Source organism: Carcharodon carcharias, chromosome 20 (assembly GCF_017639515.1).
Source record: "Carcharodon carcharias isolate sCarCar2 chromosome 20, sCarCar2.pri, whole genome shotgun sequence".
In the NCBI taxonomy this organism is placed as follows: Eukaryota; Metazoa; Chordata; class Chondrichthyes; order Lamniformes; family Lamnidae; genus Carcharodon; species Carcharodon carcharias.
The window spans coordinates 100,067,606-100,087,762 of NC_054486.1; the positions used below are offsets into that span (position 1 = coordinate 100,067,606).

The window sequence follows — 20,157 nt, forward strand, 5'->3', positions numbered from 1 at the left end:
AAAAAATGGCTTAATTGGCTGAAAAGTACTTTGGGACATTTGAGGCTATAAAAGCTGCTATTTAAGTATATAAAGACCTGTGGCAAAGAAATAAAAAATATAACTTAGTTTATCATCCCGTCACTGTACCTCCTCTAGGGGGATATCAATATTTGACATCGGGACTTTGTTCTCTGTTCTCATAGCAATAAGCACTCGTTTGATGGAAGGGCACAGCTTCACAGCTTGGTCTACAGTTTTCTTCAACTCGATGACCCGTCCACCCCTCAGAGCCTGGTTGGTGGTGATCACAGTTTCAGACTGTGCTTTAGGAATGAGAACATGATGGTTAGGACATTGCATAGTAAAAGCAGCTTACACTTATATACTACCTTTAATTAAGCAAAAAACCCCAAATTCACAATTGTGTACGTCAGGTCTGAGTGGACCTCTGGAATGGACCAGTGGTGATGCTGATGAAAAAAATGCAAAGAGTTTAGCAAAGTGAGCGTTGGTCCTATAGAAAGTGAGTCCGTGGAGTTAATAATGGAAAATAAGGAGATAGCAGATTAATTGAACAGGTATTTTGCATCGGTCTTCACTATAGAGGGTACAAGTAACATCCCAGAAATAGCTGTAAATCAGGAAATGGAAGGGAGGAAGTCAAGAAAATGAAACCACCGGGAAGTGGTACTTAGCAAATTGTTGGAGCTGCGGGTTGGCAAGTCGCCAGGTCCCAATGGATTTCATCCTAGGGTTTTAAAAGAAGTGAATGGTGAGATAGTTGATGCATTGGTTCTAATGGTCCAAAATTCACTAGATTTAGGGAAGGTTCCGTTAGATTGGAAAATAGCTAATGTAACTCCTTTCTTCAAAAAGGGAGAGAGACAGAAAGCAGGAAACTACAGGCCAGTTGGCTTAACATCTTCCATAGGGAAAATGTTAGAAGTTATTTTTAAAGACATCATAGCAGGGCGCTTAAGTAAATTCAAGGTAATCAGGCATGGTTTTGTGAAAGGGAAATCATGTTTAACCAATTTATTGGAGTTCTTTGAAGAAGTAACAGGTGCTGTGGATAAAGGGCAACCAGAAGATGTACCTTACTTAGATTTTCAGAAGGCATGTGATAAAGTGCCTCATCGAAGGTGATTGTGGAAAATAAAAGCTCATGGTGTAGGGGTAACATATTGGCTTGGATAGAAGATTGGCTAGCTCACAGGAAACAGAGAGTAGGCATAAATGGATCATTTTCTGCTTTGCAGGATGTGAACAGGGGTCAGTGTCGGGACCTCAACTCTTTACCATTTATATAAATGATTTGGATGAAGGGACTGATGGTATGGTTGCTAAATTTGCTGATGACACAAAGATAGGCAGGAAAGTAATTTTTGAAGAGGACATAAGGAGGTTAAAAAAGGATATAGATAGGTTAGGTGAGTGGGTAAAGATCTGGCAAATGGAGTATAATGTAGGAAAATGTGAGGTTGTCCATTTTTGCAGGATGAATAAAAAGGTGGCACATTATCTAAACGCTGAGAGATTGCGGAGCTCTGAGATGCAGAGGGATCTGGGTGTCTTAGTGCATGAATCACAAAAGGCTAGTATGCAGGTGCAGCGAGTAATTAGCAAAGCTCATTGCATGTTATCGTTTATTGCGAGGGGAATTGAATACAAGAGTAGGAGGGCATTGGTGAGACCACATATGGAGTACTGTGTACAGTACTGGTCTCCTTATTTAAAGAAAGATGTGAATGCATTAGAAGCAGTTCGGAGAAGGTTCACTAGATTAATACCTAGAATGGACAGGTTGACTTATGAGGAAAGGTTGGACAGGTTAGGTTTGTATCCATTGGAGTTTAAAAGAGTAGGAGGTAACTTGATTGAAACATATATGATCCTGAGAGGACTTGACAGGGTAGATGTGGAGAGGATGTTTCCTCTTGTGAGAGTATCTAGAACTAAGGGTCACTGTTTAAAAAAAGAGGTCACCATTTAGGACAGCGTTGAGGAAATTTTTTTTCTCTCAGAGGGTTGTGAGTCTTTGGAATTCTCTTCCTCAAAAAGTGGTTGAGGCAGAATTCCTGAAAACTTTAAGGCAGAGGTAGATGGATTCTTGATAAGCAAGGGAGTGAAAGGTTATTGGGGGTTGGCAGGAATGTGAAGTTGAGGTTAAAATGAGATCAGCCATGATCTTATTGTGTGGCAGAGCCGGCTTGAGGGGCCAGGTAACCCACTCCTGATCCTAATTAGTATGTTCATATGAAGAGGTGAGTTTGAAGGAGGCTTTTGAAAGCGGGAGAAAATCAAAAGAGCTCAAAAGTGTGGGGATGTGACGTCAAAAACAATAGCAACAAATTTATGCAGTGCATTTAGTGTAGCAAGATGTCCCACGGTGCTCACAAGAATGATGTCAATAAGGCTGCTAAGGAATGCAACAGAGGAAATAACAGAGGCTCCGACCATCAATTTCCAATCGTCTCTGGCTACAGGTATAGTGCTGGAGAACTGCTAACATTGTACTGCAGTTTAAAACATGGAGGGATGGATAGCCCAATTAATTACAGGTCAGTCAGCCTAACCTCAATGATGGGCAAATTATTGGAAAAAATTCACCATTTGGTGAGGCACAGATAAGGAGAGTCAACTTGGATTTGTTAAGGGAAGGCCCTCTCTGACTAACTTGAATTAATTTTTTGAAAGGTAACAAGGAGGTTGATGAGGATATCAAGTTTGACGCAGTCTATATGGATTTTAGCAACGTTTTAGAAAAGGTGCCACATGGCAGACTGAGCAGTAAATTAAAAGTCCATGGGATCCAAGGGAAGCTGGCGTGTTGGATCCAAAATTGGCTCAGTGGCAGGAAGTGAAGACTAATGGTCGATGGGCGTTTTTATGGCTGGAAGGCTATTTTGAGTGGGGTTCCACAGGGCTCGGTACAGGATCATTTGCTGTTTGCTGTATATATATCAATGATTTAGACTTAAATGTAAGGGGTACCATTAAGAAGTTTGCAAACGAGATGGAAATTGGCAGTGTGATTAATAGTGAGGAAGAAAGCTGTAGACTGCAGGAAGATATCAATGGACTGGTCAGGTGGGCAGAAAGTTGGCAAATGGCATTCAACCAGGAGAAGTGTGAGATGATGTGTTTGGGGAGTACAAAGAAGGCAAGGGAATAAACAATAAACAGAAAGATCCTGAGAAGTGTGGAGGAGCAGAGGAACTTTGGATTGTATATCCACAGATCCCTTTGTACAACTCTTCCAATGAAATAATATCTCATGTCTCTGGTAACTGCATATTTGTTAAGAACATTAGAATACACAGACAATTAAATTCTTGACCTTCTCAAACAAAAATTGACAAAACACAGATATATGGCATACATAGGGCCAAAAAATTCAAACATCTGACGGCACTCTTTGGAAACCCAATATAATACTTCAGAAAGGTAGCGATGTTGCTGTCGTAGATGTTACTGTTAGGTATGAAGATAACAACAGATCATTAGAGAACATTTAAACTGAGAAGATTAATAAACACAGACATCCTGAGAATCAGGTCAGAGTGATGACGGAAGGACAAAACATTAAATTCTTTGCCTTTGTGAGCGGAGCTGGAGGCAAATGATGCAAACATAATGGGCAGAATTTTCCCCCGTCGAGGGGTGGGGGTGTTATGGGAGGGTGGGCAGGAGTGGGCGCGAACCTGATCGGCATCCGCGATTGGGTCTGTGCCGCTATTTTACGTGGGCCCGCCCAGCGTGATGCACACCCGGAAGCGCTGTGTGCTCCCTGTGCGGGTGGGTTAGGGGATTCCCTGATTCGGGGCCTGCGTTCTCTAGCGCATGCGCGTGCAAACCATTCGTTAAAGTTTTTAAAAGCTAAATAAAGGAAAGAAAATATTTTAAGACATGTCCCCTCATGTGACAGTGTCCCATGAGCGGGGACATGTCAAGGAACATTAATGAAAAACTTTATTTAATTTATAAAAACTTCATGAAACCTCATCCCGCCTGTGGATGAGGTTCCATGAAAAATGCAAAGGCCGCCTGGGCTCTTTGCCTGCCTCTCCAACAACCTTAATGTTGAATGGGCGGCTCATTTAGCTATTTAAATTGGAGATTATACAAATTTTTGCAGACGATTAGTTTTATTCTTCACACCCCATTTTACTTTTCACCTCAATTTTTTATATTTATGATGTTTTTATCGTACATTTTAGCAATTTATCTTTTATATTTTAATTCTAATAAATGTTCTTCTTTTTATTTTATTTTCAGTAACTCAACATTATCAGATGATGATAGGATTTTATTAACATGGTCGCCTGAACGGCTAAATAGCCGGTTCCTCCTGATTCACATTCCATGCTGGTGGATTCTGCAGCTCCAGTGTAATTTCCACCTACCCATTCCCTTTTTATTTCATTTTAGGGAATTTGGCTTTTTACAATCAAATATGGCAATGTGGACAAGCCACGTTAAAACTCAAAATACATATTATTTTTTATTTTAATGTTCATTTAGAGCAGGGCAAGTACACAGGTGATCTAGAAGGCAGCCAGGATATTTTTTATAAAAGCAAAATACTGCAGATGCTGGACGTCTGAAATAAAAACAGAAGATGCTGGAAATACACAGCAGGTCAGGCAGCATTTTGTAGGAGTGAGAAACAGAGTTAAGACCCTACCACACACTAACAGCTGGGTTGAGTCTGCCTATTCCTGTTGCCCGTAAGGCCCCTCACATAGTAGTAGGCTTGCCAATTGTGATTAAATGTATTCCTGGAGGTTTCATCACGTGACTTGTCCCCACCTTCCAGCCATTAGTCGGCCAACACATCAATCCTTGTGACTTACTGCCTTCCTACGCCAACAGGAAAGCTAAAAGATTCATTACCCAATTGGATGATGATTGACTGTGAATCAAACAGCCTTTGCCACCTCTCACAACCATTTTCAATATTTTTATACTTAGTAAGAGAAACCTTCAAAGAAAATGGCAAAAAAAAGTCAATCTTTTTTTTTAATGTCCCAATGATTTTTCTCCAGGGTTGCACACAGCAGTGTCCTGGAGATTGACCTCCAATTCCTGGAGACTCCAGGCCAATCCTGGAGGGTTGGCAACCTGACATTGTGGACTCTTCCACTCCATTAGCCTCAGTCTCAGAGGCGACAAGACCAACCAGCCAAGATACCCAAAAGCCTCCTTTTAACAGCTCTTGAGGTGAGAATTCTCCATAGTGTACAGTCAACATACATTTATAAGCACCTGCAGTTGCCACAGTAATTTGCATTAAATTATGTGGCTGTTGTCAGTGCCAACTCCAGCTTCACACCCCTACTATGAGACACTGGCAAAAAGTAGCACAGCCCCTGTACAGCTATCATTAAAAAAAGGCAACTAGAGGTTAAAAATTAAGTAACCGGATCAATTTTGTGAGAGAAAGTGAGCGGATAAATAAAATGGATAAATTCTCACCATCTTGAATTCTGTTGGCCAATGCCTCAGCACTGAACCCTGCAAACACAACGGTGTGCACTGCCCCAATACGGGCACAGGCCAGCATCGATGCCACTGCAATTGGTGAGGCTGGCATGTAGATGACCACCCGATCTCCTTTGCGAACACCTTGCCTTTTCAGAGTATTTGCCAGGCGGCAAGTAACCTCCAGGAGCTGCCTGAATGTACAGGATGAAACAGTGAATGCAGCACTTCCCAATGACCTGGGAACCACTCAACAGCTTCCCATGGACATCCATTGCACCTTTAAGATCTGAGCCCTCCTGTGACAATCTCGCTGAAACACACTACTGCTCATGGCAACCTTATTGAAACAGATAAGATCCTGAGGGGGCTTGGCAGGGTGGATGCTGAAAGGATGTTTCCCCTTGTGGGAGAGACTAGAACTAGGGGGACACAGTTTAAGTATAAAGGGTCTCCCATTTAAGTGGGAGGGGGTGAGGAGAATTTCTTCTCTCAGAGGGTCGTGAATCTGTGGATCTCTCTTCCCCAGACAGCAGTGGAAGGTCAATGGATATTTTTTAAGGCTGAATTAGATAGATTTTGACTTACAAGGGAGTCAAAGGTTATCGGGGGTAGGCAGAATGTGAAGTTGAGGCCACAATCAGGTCAGCCATGACCTTATTGAATGGCAGAGAAGGCTTAAAGAACTAAATGGCCTACTCCTGCTCCTAGTTCGTATGTAAAACATCGCTATGGCTAAAGTGACACTAGCATTTATCGTTCCTAAAGCCTAAGCAAAAATTTCCTGATTCATTGCCACATTTCTGGCCGGTCAGTGACTTCATTCGGACAGCAATGTTCAACTGTTAAGGAGTCAAGAATTGAATTGCTACAATTATGGTTAGGTGGATAGCACTCTCACTCTAGAATCAGAAAGCTTGTGGTTCAATTCGCACTTCAGTAACTGGGCTGACATTACAGTGCAGTACTGAGTGAGTGCTACACTGTTGGAGGTGCTGTCTTCCAGGGGAGATGTTAAACTGAGACCCTGTCTGTTCTCTCAGGGGGACATAAGAGATCCCATTGCATTATTCAAAGGAGCTCTCCCCAATATCCTCGGCACAACTAACATCACTGAAAAATACAATTTATCTGGTCATTAGCTCTTGCTGTTTGTGGGGTCTTGCTGTGCCCACGTTGTTTGCTGCGTCTCCTACATTACAACAATGACTACACTTCAGAAGTGCTGCATGAGCTGTAAATAGTCGTGAATGACGCTAGAGAAATAGGAGTCCTTTCTTGTGTCCCCGGGTTTGTCTTCAATCCCAATATCTCCACACTGTTCCTGACACTGACTGACCTGTAGGTTATCTTCACGTGGGCACCAGGCTCATCTCTCTCCCAGATTAAAGCCACCTTGTCTGGAGACATGTGGACGTGACGGTCGATGCAGTTCACTGATCAGGGAAAAATAAAAATCGGAAAGGAAAGGGTTAATCAGGTAGCTGATTATTTTGCAGATGGCACCAAACAGGAAGGGAAAGTGGATACAACAGGGCAGCTCAGAAAGTACAACATGAGCCAAACGAAGTCTGTAAATGGGAAGCACAAAGGTAGGTGGAATTTAAGTACTGGAGTTCGACAGGAGAAAGGGACAATACACATACTGTATAAGTGATGGTGAAACTCTACGGAGCAAAGTTCAAAGAAACCAAGAAGTCATAGTTGACTTAACATTGAAAATTTCCAACCAGCTCAGAGCAACAAACAGCAAAGCCGATGGAAAAAGATGAATAACATACTAAAAACAGTAGACCATAAGTCAGCAAGTCATGACCAAACTGTACAGTGTCCTGATCAGACCATCTATTCGGATGTCTTTTCACCTTTATTACCTGGGCTCACGACAGAGAGGGAACTCAGATGGGAAATGACGCACATTCATCAAAAACACCATCTAAATTCCTTTCCATTTAAATGTCCATGATCCACTGGGACGAGCTTGGTTACATAATTATACTGGGTCTACAGCACAGAAACAGCTATTCAGCACAACTGGTGTATGTGGTCTACTTGAGCCTCTTCACACCCTTCTTCATATAAGCCTATCAGTGTTTCCTTTTATTCCTTTCTCCGTCATGAGCAACATCAACAACAACTTGCCTCTTTATGACACCTTTAACATAGCAAAACATCCCAAAGTGCTTTGCAATAAAGTTATGACATAAAATTTGACACCAAGCCACAAAAGGAGCTAATAGGATAGATAATGACCAAATGTTTGACCACAGAGGTAGGCTTAAGGAGCATCTTAAAGGAGAATGAGCCAGACAGGCAGGGGTTTAGGAAGGGAATTCCAGAACTTAGGGCCCAGGCAACTGAAGGTGCAACCACCCAAGGTGGAGTGATTAAAATCGAGGATACACTAGAGGCCAAAATTGGATGAATGAAGATATCTCAGAGGATTGTAGGGCTGAAAGAGATTATAAAAATAGGGAGGGATGAGGTCATGAGGTGATTTGAAAAAAATAATGAGAATATTAAAACTGAGGTATTGCCGGACCGGAAACCAATGTTAGAAAGTGAACACAGAGGTGATAGGTTGAATGGGATTTTGTGTACATTGAGATATGGGCAGCAATGTTTTGGAAGAGCTCAAAGTTTTTGCAGGGTGGAAGATGGATGGCAAGCCAATACTTATCTAACTTCCCCTTAAGTGCATTTATGCTGTTTGCCCCAACTCCTCAATGTGGTAGCACATTCCACACACTTACCTCTCTTTGGGTAAAGACATTTCTCCTGAATTCCCTGTTGGATATATTAGTAACTACCTTAGATAACCACACTCTGGTACTGAAAAGGTCACATGTCAAGGAGGATGATCTTAGTAACATGCCAGGGCTTTCAAATATTACTGCTGCACATTCTGGTTTGAGCAGCATCGCAGCAACTGCACTGATTGGCCAGTTTCTGATGGGGGGGCGGTGGGGTGGGGGGAACATCAAATTCAAGAAGCACAAATCCCATTGGAGGAAACGCAGAGGTGGCCACCAATGTGATGAGCAGGTGCTCCATGCAAACAGAAATGGATTGACTCGAATCATTATTTTCTAAAATTGGCTCCTGCTGACTACCAACTCTTTAAAGTCTTCACCTGCACGGTGTGAACAGGTCTCCTAAATACTGGTATTCTTGGAATACTAACATTTGCACGGGCTGGGTGCAAGATTTATTAACTCCCTCGCAATTCCAAAATCCACAGCTTATTTCAGTCCAGAACACGAGGGTTTCTCTCTGTCCCGATAGAAAAGAAACAAAGGTTTCAATATTGTTCAGCAGGGTTTGGGATGGCTCCCTTTACATATTTTGCTTTGTATTCTCCAAACCTTGCCCCTGATGGCACACAGAGGGTGCCTGGGATAGCACTGTAAACCTCTCTGCCTCCCTATCTCCCTTTAAGATTCACCCTAAAATCTACTACTTTGATTGAGCTTTTGGCCATCTGCCCTAATATCTCCTTATGTGATTCAGTATCTAAAGCTCCTGGGCGGTGCCTTGGGATATTTTACTGTGTTAAAGGTGCTATATAAATTCAAGTAGTTATTGTTGCCCTGTGTTTACTGTGGCTACTAAAGGTCAATGTGGCCACACTCCATCGATTAAGCCAAGAAGAACCTTTCACAAAAATGTAGCACGCACGTTTATATAACCACCACAGACTGTAACATGTACGGTTCTGCTATGGTACACTCTAGCATCACACAACCCAGGAAAGAATTTATTTATTCAGCACCTTATCGGATCTCCCAAAGCACTTAGTCAATTACTTTGAAGTGCAGTTATTAACGTTATGGACATAACTAAAGCAGCTATTTTGCAAACCGTAAGATGCCACAAGCAGAAATGAGACGAATGACTAGATCCGATGAAAGAATGTCAACCTGAAATGTTTTAATTCTGTTCCTCTCTCCGTTTCTCTCACTTCTACAACCAACTTGGAATTCTGCCCAAACCTGGTGGGAATTACAACCCAGCGCTTGGTCAGATTGGGGTTTCCTTTTTTCGAACAGCAGGTTAAATCTGGCGGCAGTTCAAAGGGATCTCTTGGCATGCAGCAACAGTGATGTCAGCAAGCAGGTAAGCAATCAAATTGATGTATTCTCACAATCAGCAAACCAAGAAGTTAAAAGCAATTAATATCTTTCACCTTCAATTTTCGGACAGTGAAGTAAACTACTATGGGCCCGATTTTAACTTGTCTAAGTGAGTTTTAACTGGGTTTTGAGCGAGTTAAATTGGGTCCTATGATTAACATAGAAGCTAAAATAAATTAAACTTAACAAAAATATACTTTTAAAGTATGTACAATTTTTTTTATCATGGTGGAGAAATTAGACATTCCACAAATATAAAATTAGCTTTTCCAGGCAATTAAGAGTGTCTAGAAGTAGCTATGAAGCTAGTACACTGTGAAAAGCCTCAGTCATCAAGATGTAAATTTTTCAAGGGCTTTTACCAGCAGGTTGAACAGTACAAGTTCTCATCAACTCAAATAATTACAAGCCGGAGGTCTCAACAATGCATCCCCTGGAGAAGCATAGAATCACTGTCAGCAGCTCCTGCATTTCCACCTTATTCTGCACATGGGCAAATGCCAGAAGCTGCTCTCAGTTTCAATGCAGTAATGACAGCAAACACCAACAGTTTTGTCTTCATTAACCACCACAGAACCCAGGCCAATGAAGCTTCCTGATACGGAAAATAGAGAGTGATGGTTTTCGTTGGTTGTCAACATTCATAAAAAGAATGAAAGGGTTTGGAAGAAAATCTTTATGCAGAGGCTGGTTGGAATGTGGAATCCTCTGCAACAAACCAAAGAAGCAAAGTCTATAATTCTCAGTCCCTAACGATTGGGCACTTACCCTGAGACGATGCCCCTGTGTTCTAGATTCCCCAGACAGGGGAAACAATCTCTCAGTGTCTACGCTGTCAAGCCCCTTCAGAATCTTGTACGTTTCCATGAGATCCTGCCTTATTCTTCTAAACTTCGGAAGCATGGGCCCAATTTACTCAGCTTCTCATCAGAGGGCAATCCCCCCATCCCAGGAACCAATCAACTGAATCTTCCCTGTACCACCTCTAATGTAAGTACCAAAAGTGCGCCCAGTACCAGGTGTGGTCTCACCAAAGCCCTGTAGAATTGTAGCAAGGCTTCTTTATCCTCGTGCTCTAATCCCCTACAATAAAGGCCAACATGCCATTTCCTTTCCTAATTGCCTGTTGAACCTGCAAAGTTAACCTTTGGTCTTCCTTGTCCAAGTACAACTGGGCCCCCTTAGTGGTGAATCTATGGAATTCATTGCCACAGAAGGCTGTGGAGGCCAGGTCATTGAGTGTATTTAAGACCGAGATACATAGGTTCTTGATTGGTAAGAGGATCAAAGGTTACAGGGAGAAGGCGGGAGAATGGTGTTGAGAAACTTATCAGCCATGATTGAATGGCGGAGCAGACTCGATGGGCCGAATGGCCTAATTTCTGCTCCTATGTCTTATGGTCTTATGGTCTAAACATCAACAGCAACAAGTTTGAGGTCTTTTAAAAAATACTCTGAAACTATTGATAACAAGTTATCCTCTCATTCCCTCATTATCTGCTTGCTTATAGCCAGTGTAGACAGAGCACATCTGACCTTTTGTTCCCAGCTGCTTGTTTGTGTAAAAGAATACAAGAGCCTTGAAGGCAACAGATAAAGATTAAACCCAAAATAAAAGTGAAATACTGTGGATGCTGGAGATTTGAAATAAAAACAGAAACCGCTGGAAAAACTCAGGGTCTGATTAACATCTGGCAGCATCTATGGAGAAAGAAACAGAATTAACATTTCACTTCCAATATGACGCTTCTTTGGAAGTGATCCAGAAGGGTAAATCCACGCTCCCACTGCATGTATCTCAAGCTGCTGGTCCAAACATATGTAAAAACCATTGGAAGCTGCTTTATTGTGTGTGTGAAATTTCACTAGAAATAGGAAGGAGGAAATCTCCTCCACTACCTCTCTGCTAAAGGAGGGGGGTGTAATTTACAGAAACCTTTCCATGGGAAACTGAAATTACTACTATACTGCACAGGTACCAGTCTTTTAGTAATTGTTACTCCCCCTCCTACCTATTCTGGACAGGAATGTCTGTCAGATAAGGGATCAGCAGGTTGAATGGTGCATTCTCCCAGTCTCCTGGAATGAATCAATCAGTCCCTCCATTTGCTGCCAGTGATTAGATACCTGCATTTTCTTAATGGCCACACCTTGATCTGGAGGAAAGGCAGTTTCCGGAGAAGCATCAGCTTGATGGATGGTGTATTTCTTTTCATACTTTCCCATCTTCTAAGGAAGCTTTATATTGGGGCCACCTCTTCTATGAAACTGTTCCTGGGTTCATTCTTGCAATTTTGAAAAAAAAAATTCTTTCATGAGATGTGGACATCGCTGGCAAGGCAATATTGGGCAGTGTGTAACACCGGTGCTCCACCACATCCCCCCCTCCAACCCCCATGGTTCCAGCCTGGCACTTACGTTAAAATTACCCTTCAGCTATCTGCCCCAACTACTTGGTGTAAAGAAGTGCAAGGCTGCACAGAAGAAGGAAATTAAGAGAACTGACTGACAATTGTACTTAGAAGTAACACTGCCCGACCCTTCCAACAAGCAGTCCTTTCACACGTTTCATGAGCTGAAAGGCTTCCATTAATTGTTTACTGTGACTAGGACAGTTAGCTGTTGGAATATTTTATTTTCAATCACTGTTTAGTTTAGGGATGAAGAGCAGGAATGTTGGGCCCAGGCTCCCTTTTCTGCCTACACGCAGAATTAGGGGGAGTTGGAGCTATATTGGTAATGTCACTGGACTAGTAATCAAGAGGCTCAGACTAAAGTTTTGGTAACATGGGTTCAAACCCTACCACAGTGGCTGGTGGAATTTAACTTCAATTAATAATTTTGGAATGGAAAACTGGTCTCGGTAATTGTTAAGTTAAATAATATCATTAATCATCATAAAAACCCATCTGATTCACTACTGCCCTTTAGGGAAGGAGATCTACCATTCTGGTCTGTTCTACATGCGACTCCAGACCCACAGCAATGGGTTTGAATCTTAAATGCCCTCTGAAATGGCCTAACAAGCCATTCAGTTCCAGGGCAATCGGGAATGGGCAATAAATGCTGGCCTTGCCATTGACGCCCATATCCCATGAAATAATAAAGAAAAAAAGTCCCACTCCAGAGGCTTGAGTATAAAAAATCTAGGCTGTTGTCTTTCAGACGTGAGACCTGTCTGGTCTCCCAAATGAATGTAAAAGACGCTCTTTTGAAAACGAACACAGGAGTTCTCTGGTATCTGGGCCATATTTATCCCTCAATCAACATAACAAAAACAGATTATCTGGCCATTATAGGAGCACAGGGAACAGGCATAGCCATTTAGTTCCTGGCCCCTGTTTCACTATTGAAAGAGATCATGGCTGATCCGTGTCATAAATTCATATACAAGCCTTTACCACATGTCCTTTAATATCCTGGGTTTACAAAAAACAATCAATCTAAGATTTAAAATTAACAACTGACTTAGCATTAATTGCCTTTTCAAAAGATACTTCTAAACTTCTATTTTCTGTGGTGAAATGTTTCCTAATTTCACTCCTGCAAAGCCACTGGCTCTGATATTTAAACCATCCCCCTCGTCCCAGATACACCAGTCAATAAATGTAGGATAGTTAAAGAGAAACTAATCAGTTCTCCTTGTTATCTTGAAAACTTTGATCAAATCACCTCTTAACCTTCTAAGGTCCAGGGAACACAATATCACCTCTCCTTGTAATTTAACCCTTGGAGTCCAAGTATCATTCTGGTAAATCTACACAGCACTTCCTCCAAGGTCAATATAACCTTCCTACAGTGTGCTTCTCACTACCACTCACAATAACACAAGGTCTGGCCTAATTGAGGCATATATAGCTGAAGCATGACTTATGGTGGTGGTGTGTTACAGGTCACTCAGGGATGCATGCTGTAGTCTGGATAGTGATGGTAGAGGCTCTAATGTTCTTCACATCACATGGCTGGGCAGGGAACTTTCCTGCCTGCCCTATGCATTAGAAGGGTTTGCAGGCTGATACTCAATCTGTTTGGCTATGTTATAAACACACTTTCCTTGGGCATCAACTCCTGGGGTAGGACTTGAACCCAGAACTTCTGGTTCAGAGGGAGGGACTCTACCCACTGTGCTACAAGACCACCTAATCATGACTTCTACCCCCTTGTATTCTAGTCTTCTAGATATAAAGGACAGCATTCCTTTAGCCTTACTGATTATTTTCTGTCCCCATCCATGATATTTTATGATCTATGTACATGGATCCCCAAGTCTCTTTGGACCTCCACTATTTCCAGCTTTTCACCATTTAGAAAGTGCTCTGTTCTATCCATTTTCGATCCAAAGTGGATGACTTCACATTTCCTTACATTGAAATCCACAGTTTTGCCCATTCACTTAACCTATTAATATCTCTTCTACACTGCTCACAATGCACTATCCTTGTGTCATCAGCGAACCTAGATATGTGGCTTTCTAACCCATCATCTTAAGTCATTAATGAATATGGTGAATAGTTGAGGCTCCAACACAGATTCTTGCAGGCAGGGGAGATGGTGGTGTAGTGTCAATGTCAATGACTTAGTAATCCAGAGGCCCAATATATTGATCTAAGGACTTAGGTTCAAATCCCACCAGGGCAGCTGGTGGAATTTAAATTCATTCAATAAATCTGGAGTTGAAAGTTAGTCCTAGCAATGGTGACATGAAAAACCCATTAGGCTCACTATTGTCCTTTAGGGAAGGAAATTTGCTGGTCTACCCTCCATGTGACTCCAGGTCCACAGCAATATACTTGGCTCTGAAATGGCCTAGCAAGCCACTCAGTTCAAGGGTAATTAGGGATGGGCAACAAATGCTGACCTTGTCAATGAATGGACAAAAGAATAACTCTGCCAATTAGAGTACCTGCGCATTATCCCTACCATCTGCCTCCTTCCACTCAGCAATCTCCTAACAAGGTAATAATTTGCCACAGTTCTATGACTTTAACTTTAACTAACAGTCAGTGATGAGGGAGTTTATCAAATATAAAATCCATAGACATTGCCCTGTCCACTATTTTAGCCACCTCTTCAAAACATTCAATCAAGTTCACCAGGCGTGCCCCGCCCTTTACAAATCAGCTGAAAATGTTCAGATGTTTCTCCACTCTTTTCTTAATTATAAACTGTAGTAATTTCCTGACAACAGATGTTAGGCTAATTGATCTATAATTCTCTCATTTCCCACTCTCACCTTTCTTAAATACTAGAGCGACAAGCACAATTTTCCAATTTAAAGGAATGGTTCCCGAATCAAGAGAAATTTGGCAGTTAGAGCATCTGCAATGTTCTCACCTACTTCCTTTAATATCCTGGGATGGAACCCATCTGGCCCTGGAGACCTGTCACTCTATAATGTCATTATTTTCCACATTAGCGTTATTTTGCTTACGTTAATTTTGGTAAGTCCCCTTCCTGATTCAATATCAGTTTCCTTAGGATATCTGGCACGTTGACTTGTTTCCCTACTGTAAATATTGATGCAAAGTAATGATTCAACATGTCTATCATTTCCTTATTTTTCTCATTATCACATTGCTGTTTGTGAGAGCTCGCTTTGTGCCAATTGCCTGGCATGCTTCCTACAATGCTGACTACACTTCACATGTATTTCACTGGCAGTAAAACTCTTTGGATCATTCTGGCATCATGAAAAACATTACAAAAATGTTCACTTTTCTTTCTTTTGACAAAATAAAATAACAGGACTGTGGCATGATGACTGACTCCCCAGTGAATAAGCAGCGAACATAACAGCCCAACAATGTTACATAATACATAAGCCCTTGTATTACTGACCCAATATCTGACAGTCCGTGCCAACTTCAGCTAGGTTACTGATTGGGTGATTACATCCATGGGATAGAGGGCGAAATCAACTAGGAACCACCTTCCAATTCCTATTCAGTGAGCCCTCCCGGGAGTGTACATGTGTACGTGTGAGTGTGGGCATAAGCACCTGTGTATACATCTGTCTTTGTATTTGCACACGTGTTTGGAGGGAGGAGAGAAGTGGAAGAGAAACAAAGTGAAGGGGGTCAGGGGTGGAGAGGGGTGGAGTGGGGAGACAGAGAGGGGAGAAGAATGGGAAGACAGGAAGTGGGGAGACCAGTGGGGGAGGGGAGGAAAAGGTGAAAAGGAGCAGAGGAGAGGAGGAGAGGTGAGGAGGGGAGGAGAGGGGAGGAGGAGAGGGAAGGAGGGGAAGAGGAGGGAGAAAGGGGAGGAGGAAGGGGATGAGGAATGAGGAGGGGGAGAAGGAGGGATGAGGAGGGGTGAGGAGGAGGGAGGAGGAGGGAGGAGGGAGGAGGGGTGAGGAGGGGAGGAGGGAGGAGGGGAGGGGGATGGGAGAAGAGGGGGAGAAGAGGGGGAGAGGGGTGGGGAGAGGAATAGGAGGGGGAGGAGTAGGAGTGGGAGGGGAAGAGGAGGGGGAAGGAGAAGGGAAGAGGAGAGAGGAGGGAGGGATGAGGAGGGGAGGAGGAGGGAGGAGGGAAGAGGAGTGGGGAGGAAGAGGAGTGAGAAGGAGAGGGCAGCAGGAGGTGAGGAGTAGGAGGGTGAGGAGCCGGAGTGGTAGGGGAGGGGGAAGGATGAGGGAGAGGGGGAAGATGAGGGGGAGGATGAGGGAGACCGAGGGGATGAGGGAGAGCGAGGGGATGGGGGAGAGGGGGTGGATGGGGGGAGGAGGAGGAGGGGGAGAGGAGAGGGGGAAAGGAGTAGGTGGGAGAGGAGGGGAGTTGAGAGGAGAGGGGTGGAGGGAGTGAGGTGTGGAGGTGGAGGACAGGGAGGGGAGAGGAGTGTGGATGAGGGGAGTGTGGATGGGGGGAGTGTGGATGAGGGGAGTGTGGATGGGGGGAGTGTGGATGGGGGGAGTGTGGATGAGGGGAGTGTGGATGAGGGGAGTGTGGATGAGGGAGGGGGACAGGGAGTGGAGGGGAGAGGATTGTGGATGGGGGAAGTGTGGATGGGGGAGTGTGGATGAGGCGAGTGTGGATGGGGGGAGTGTGGATGATGGGAGTGTGGATGGGGGGAGTGTGGATGAGGGGAGTGTGGATGAGGGGAGTGTGGATGATGGAGGGGGACAGGGAGTGGAGGGGAGAGGAGTGTGGATGGGGGGAGTGTGGATGGGGGGAGTGTGGATGAGGGGAGTGTGGATGAGGGGAGTGTGGATGATGGGAGTGTGGATGGGGGGAGTATGGATGAGGGGAGTGTGGATGAGGGGAGTGTGGATGAGGGAGGGGGACAGGGAGTGGAGGGGAGAGGAGTGTGGATGAGGGGAGTGTGGATGGAGGGAGTGTGGATGGGGGGAGTGTGGATGGGGGGAGTGTGGATGGGGGGAGTGTGGATGAGGGAGGGGGACAGGGAGTGGAGGGGAGAGGAGTGTGGATGAGGGGAGTGTGGATGGAGGGAGTGTGGATGGGGGGAGTGTGGATGGGGGGAGTGTGGATGAGGGGAGTGTGGATGAGGGAGGGGGACAGGGAGTGGAGGGGAGAGGAGTGTGGATGAGGGGAGTGTGGATGATGGGAGTGTGGATGGGGGAGTGTGGATGAGGGGAGTGTGGATGAGGGGAGTGTGGATGGGGGAGTGTGGATGAGGGAGGGGACAGGGAGTGGAGCGGAGAGGAGTGTGGATGGGGGGAGTGTGAATGAGGGGAGTGTGGATGAGGGGATTGTTGATGCGGGGAGTGTGGATGAGGGAGGGGACACGGAGTGGAGCGGAGAGGAGTGTGGATGGGGGGAGTGTGGATGAGGGGAGTGTGGATGGGGGGAGTGTGGATGGAGGGAGTGTGGATGGGGGGAGTGTGGATGGAGGGAGTGTGGATGGGGGGAGTGTGGATGGAGGGAGTGTGGATGAGGGGAGTATGGATGAGGGGAGTGTGGATGAGCGGAGTGTGGATGTGGGGAGTGTGGATGAGGGGAGTGTGGATGGGGGGAGTGTGGATGGGGGGAGTATGGATGAGGGGAGTGTGGATGAGCGGAGTGTGGATGTGGGGAGTGTGGATGATGGGAGTGTGGATGGGGGGAGTGTGGATGGGGGGAGTGTGGATGGGGGGAGTGTGGATGAGGGAGGGGGACAGGGAGTGGAGGGGAGAGGAATGTGGATGGGGGGAGTGTGGATGGGGGGAGTGTGGATGGGGGGAGTGTGGATGGGGGGAGTGTGGATGAGGGGAGTGTGGATGGGGGGAGTGTGGATGAGGGGAGTATGGATGAGGGGAGTGTGGATGAGGGACGGGGACAGGGAGTGGATGGGGGGAGTGTGGATGGGGGGAGTGTGGATGAGGGGAGTGTGGATGGGGGGAGTGTGGAAGGGGGGAGTGTGGATGGGGGGAGTGTGGATGGGGGGAGTGTGGATGAGGGAGGGGGACAGGGAGTGGAGGGGAGAGGAGTGTGGATGGGGGAAGTGTGGATGAGGGGAGTGTGGATGAGGGGAGTGTGGATGTGGGGAGTGTGGATGAGGGGAGTGTGGATGGGGGGAGTGTGGATGAGGGGAGTGTGGATGAGGGGATTGTTGATGAGGGGAGTGTGGATGAGGGAGGGGACACGGAGTGGAGTGGAGAGGAGTGTGGATGAGGGGAGTGTGGATGGGGGGAGTGTGGATGAGGGGAGTGTGGATGAGGGGATTGTTGATGAGGGGAGTGTGGATGGGGGGAGTGTGGATGAGGGGAGTGTGGATGAGGGGATTGTTGATGAGGGGAGTGTGGATGAGGGAGGGGACACGGAGTGGAGTGGAGAGGAGTGTGGATGGGGGGAGTGTGGATGGGGGGAGTGTGGATGAGGGGAGTGTGGATGGGGGGAGTGTGGAAGGGGGGAGTGTGGATGGGGGGAGTGTGGATGGGGGGAGTGTGGATGAGGGAGGGGGACAGGGAGTGGAGGGGAGAGGAGTGTGGATGGGGGAAGTGTGGATGAGGGGAGTGTGGATGAGGGGAGTGTGGATGTGGGGAGTGTGGATGAGGGGAGTGTGGATGGGGGAGTGTGGATGAGGGGAGTGTGGATGAGGGGATTGTTGATGAGGGGAGTGTGGATGAGGGAGGGGACACGGAGTGGAGTGGAGAGGAGTGTGGATGAGGGGAGTGTGGATGGGGGGAGTGTGGATGAGGGGAGTGTGGATGAGGGGATTGTTGATGAGGGGAGTGTGGATGGGGGGAGTGTGGATGAGGGGAGTGTGGATGAGGGGATTGTTGATGAGGGGAGTGTGGATGAGGGAGGGGACACGGAGTGGAGTGGAGAGGAGTGTGGATGGGGGGAGTGTGGATGAGGGGAGTGTGGATGAGGGGTGTGTGGATGTGGGGAGTGTGGATGAGGGGAGTGTGGATGAGGGGAGTGTGGATGAGGGGAGTGTGGATGAGGGGATTGTTGATGAGGGGAGTGTGGATGGGGGGAGTGTGGATGAGGGGAGTGTGGATGTGGGGAGTGTGGATGAGGGGAGTGTGGATGAGGGGAGTGTGGATGAGGGGAGTGTGGATGAGGGGATTGTTGATGAGGGGAGTGTGGATGAGGGAGGGGACACGGAGTGGAGTGGAGAGGAGTGTGGATGGGGGGAGTGTGGATGAGGGGAGTGTGGATGAGGGGAGTGTGGATGTGGGGAGTGTGGATGAGGGGAGTGTGGATGGGGGGAGTGTGGATGAGGGGATTGTTGATGAGGGGAGTGTGGATGAGGGAGGGGACACGGAGTGGAGTGGAGAGGAGTGTGGATGGGGGGAGTGTGGATGAGGGGAGTGTGGATGAGGGGATTGTTGATGAGGGGAGTGTGGATGAGGGAGGGGACACGGAGTGGAGTGGAGAGGAGTGTGGATGGGGGGAGTGTGGATGAGGGGAGTGTGGATGAGGGGATTGTTGATGAGGGGAGTGTGGATGAGGGAGGGGACACGGAGTGGAGTGGAGAGGAGTGTGGATGGGGGGAGTGTGGATGGGGGGATAGGGGGGACAGGGATTGACCGCAGCCCAGCCCACAACAGACACTCACCTGAGACATTGAGCTGCCCCCCTTCGAACCATCGGACCCTGCCCTGGGTCAGGTCGCAGTCGCTCACCGTGTGAAAGGGGGTGATCCAGGCCAGTCTCTCCCTGCCCAGGATCCCCCAGAAGCGCTCGGGGTGCTGCACCGAGAGATCCCGCAGCCCCGGGTAATCCCTGACCCCGGGGAAAGCCGCCGCCTCCGGCATGTAGCCGGTGACATTAAAAGTGGAGCAACTTCTGGCCGAGTGCAACTTTGCTGCAACCCTCAGGTGGAGCTGGGGGGAAGCGAAAGCGGGTCTCAGCAGCAGGGACATGGTTGGAGAGCTGCAGGGAGGGGTGGGGGGTGGGGGGGTGCTCAGTGATCCGGGACGGCTCTCTTCAGTTCAGCCGGACTGATCACTGGAGTGGATCCCAGGGCAGTGGAGACTGAGCTGGGAACATGCCCCCAGGGCGCTGTGACGAAATGAACATTCTCTCTCTCTCTCTCTCTCTCTGTCTGTTGATGGGTTTAACCTGCGGTAATGTGATCACCGTTAATAGTCCAACATCTGCAGACCCTGGGTACTCCC

The 20,157-nt window shown here is 46.4% G+C and overlaps 1 protein-coding gene across 1 annotated transcript in view; it reads right to left on the reverse strand.

The window, feature by feature from the left end:
* Positions 1–19,942, reverse strand: part of LOC121292511 (acetyl-coenzyme A synthetase 2-like, mitochondrial) — a 72,605-nt gene extending 52,663 nt beyond the window's left edge. The window contains exons 1-4 of the mRNA XM_041214569.1: positions 19,596–19,942; positions 6,806–6,902; positions 5,461–5,660; positions 130–305 (exon numbers count right to left, since the gene is read on the reverse strand). Coding sequence (XP_041070503.1) covers positions 130–305; positions 5,461–5,660; positions 6,806–6,902; positions 19,596–19,902 — 780 coding nt within the window. The 5' untranslated portion in view covers positions 19,903–19,942. The remainder of the gene's footprint in view (positions 1–129; positions 306–5,460; positions 5,661–6,805; positions 6,903–19,595) is intronic.
* Between the last annotated feature and the right edge of the window lie 215 nt (positions 19,943–20,157).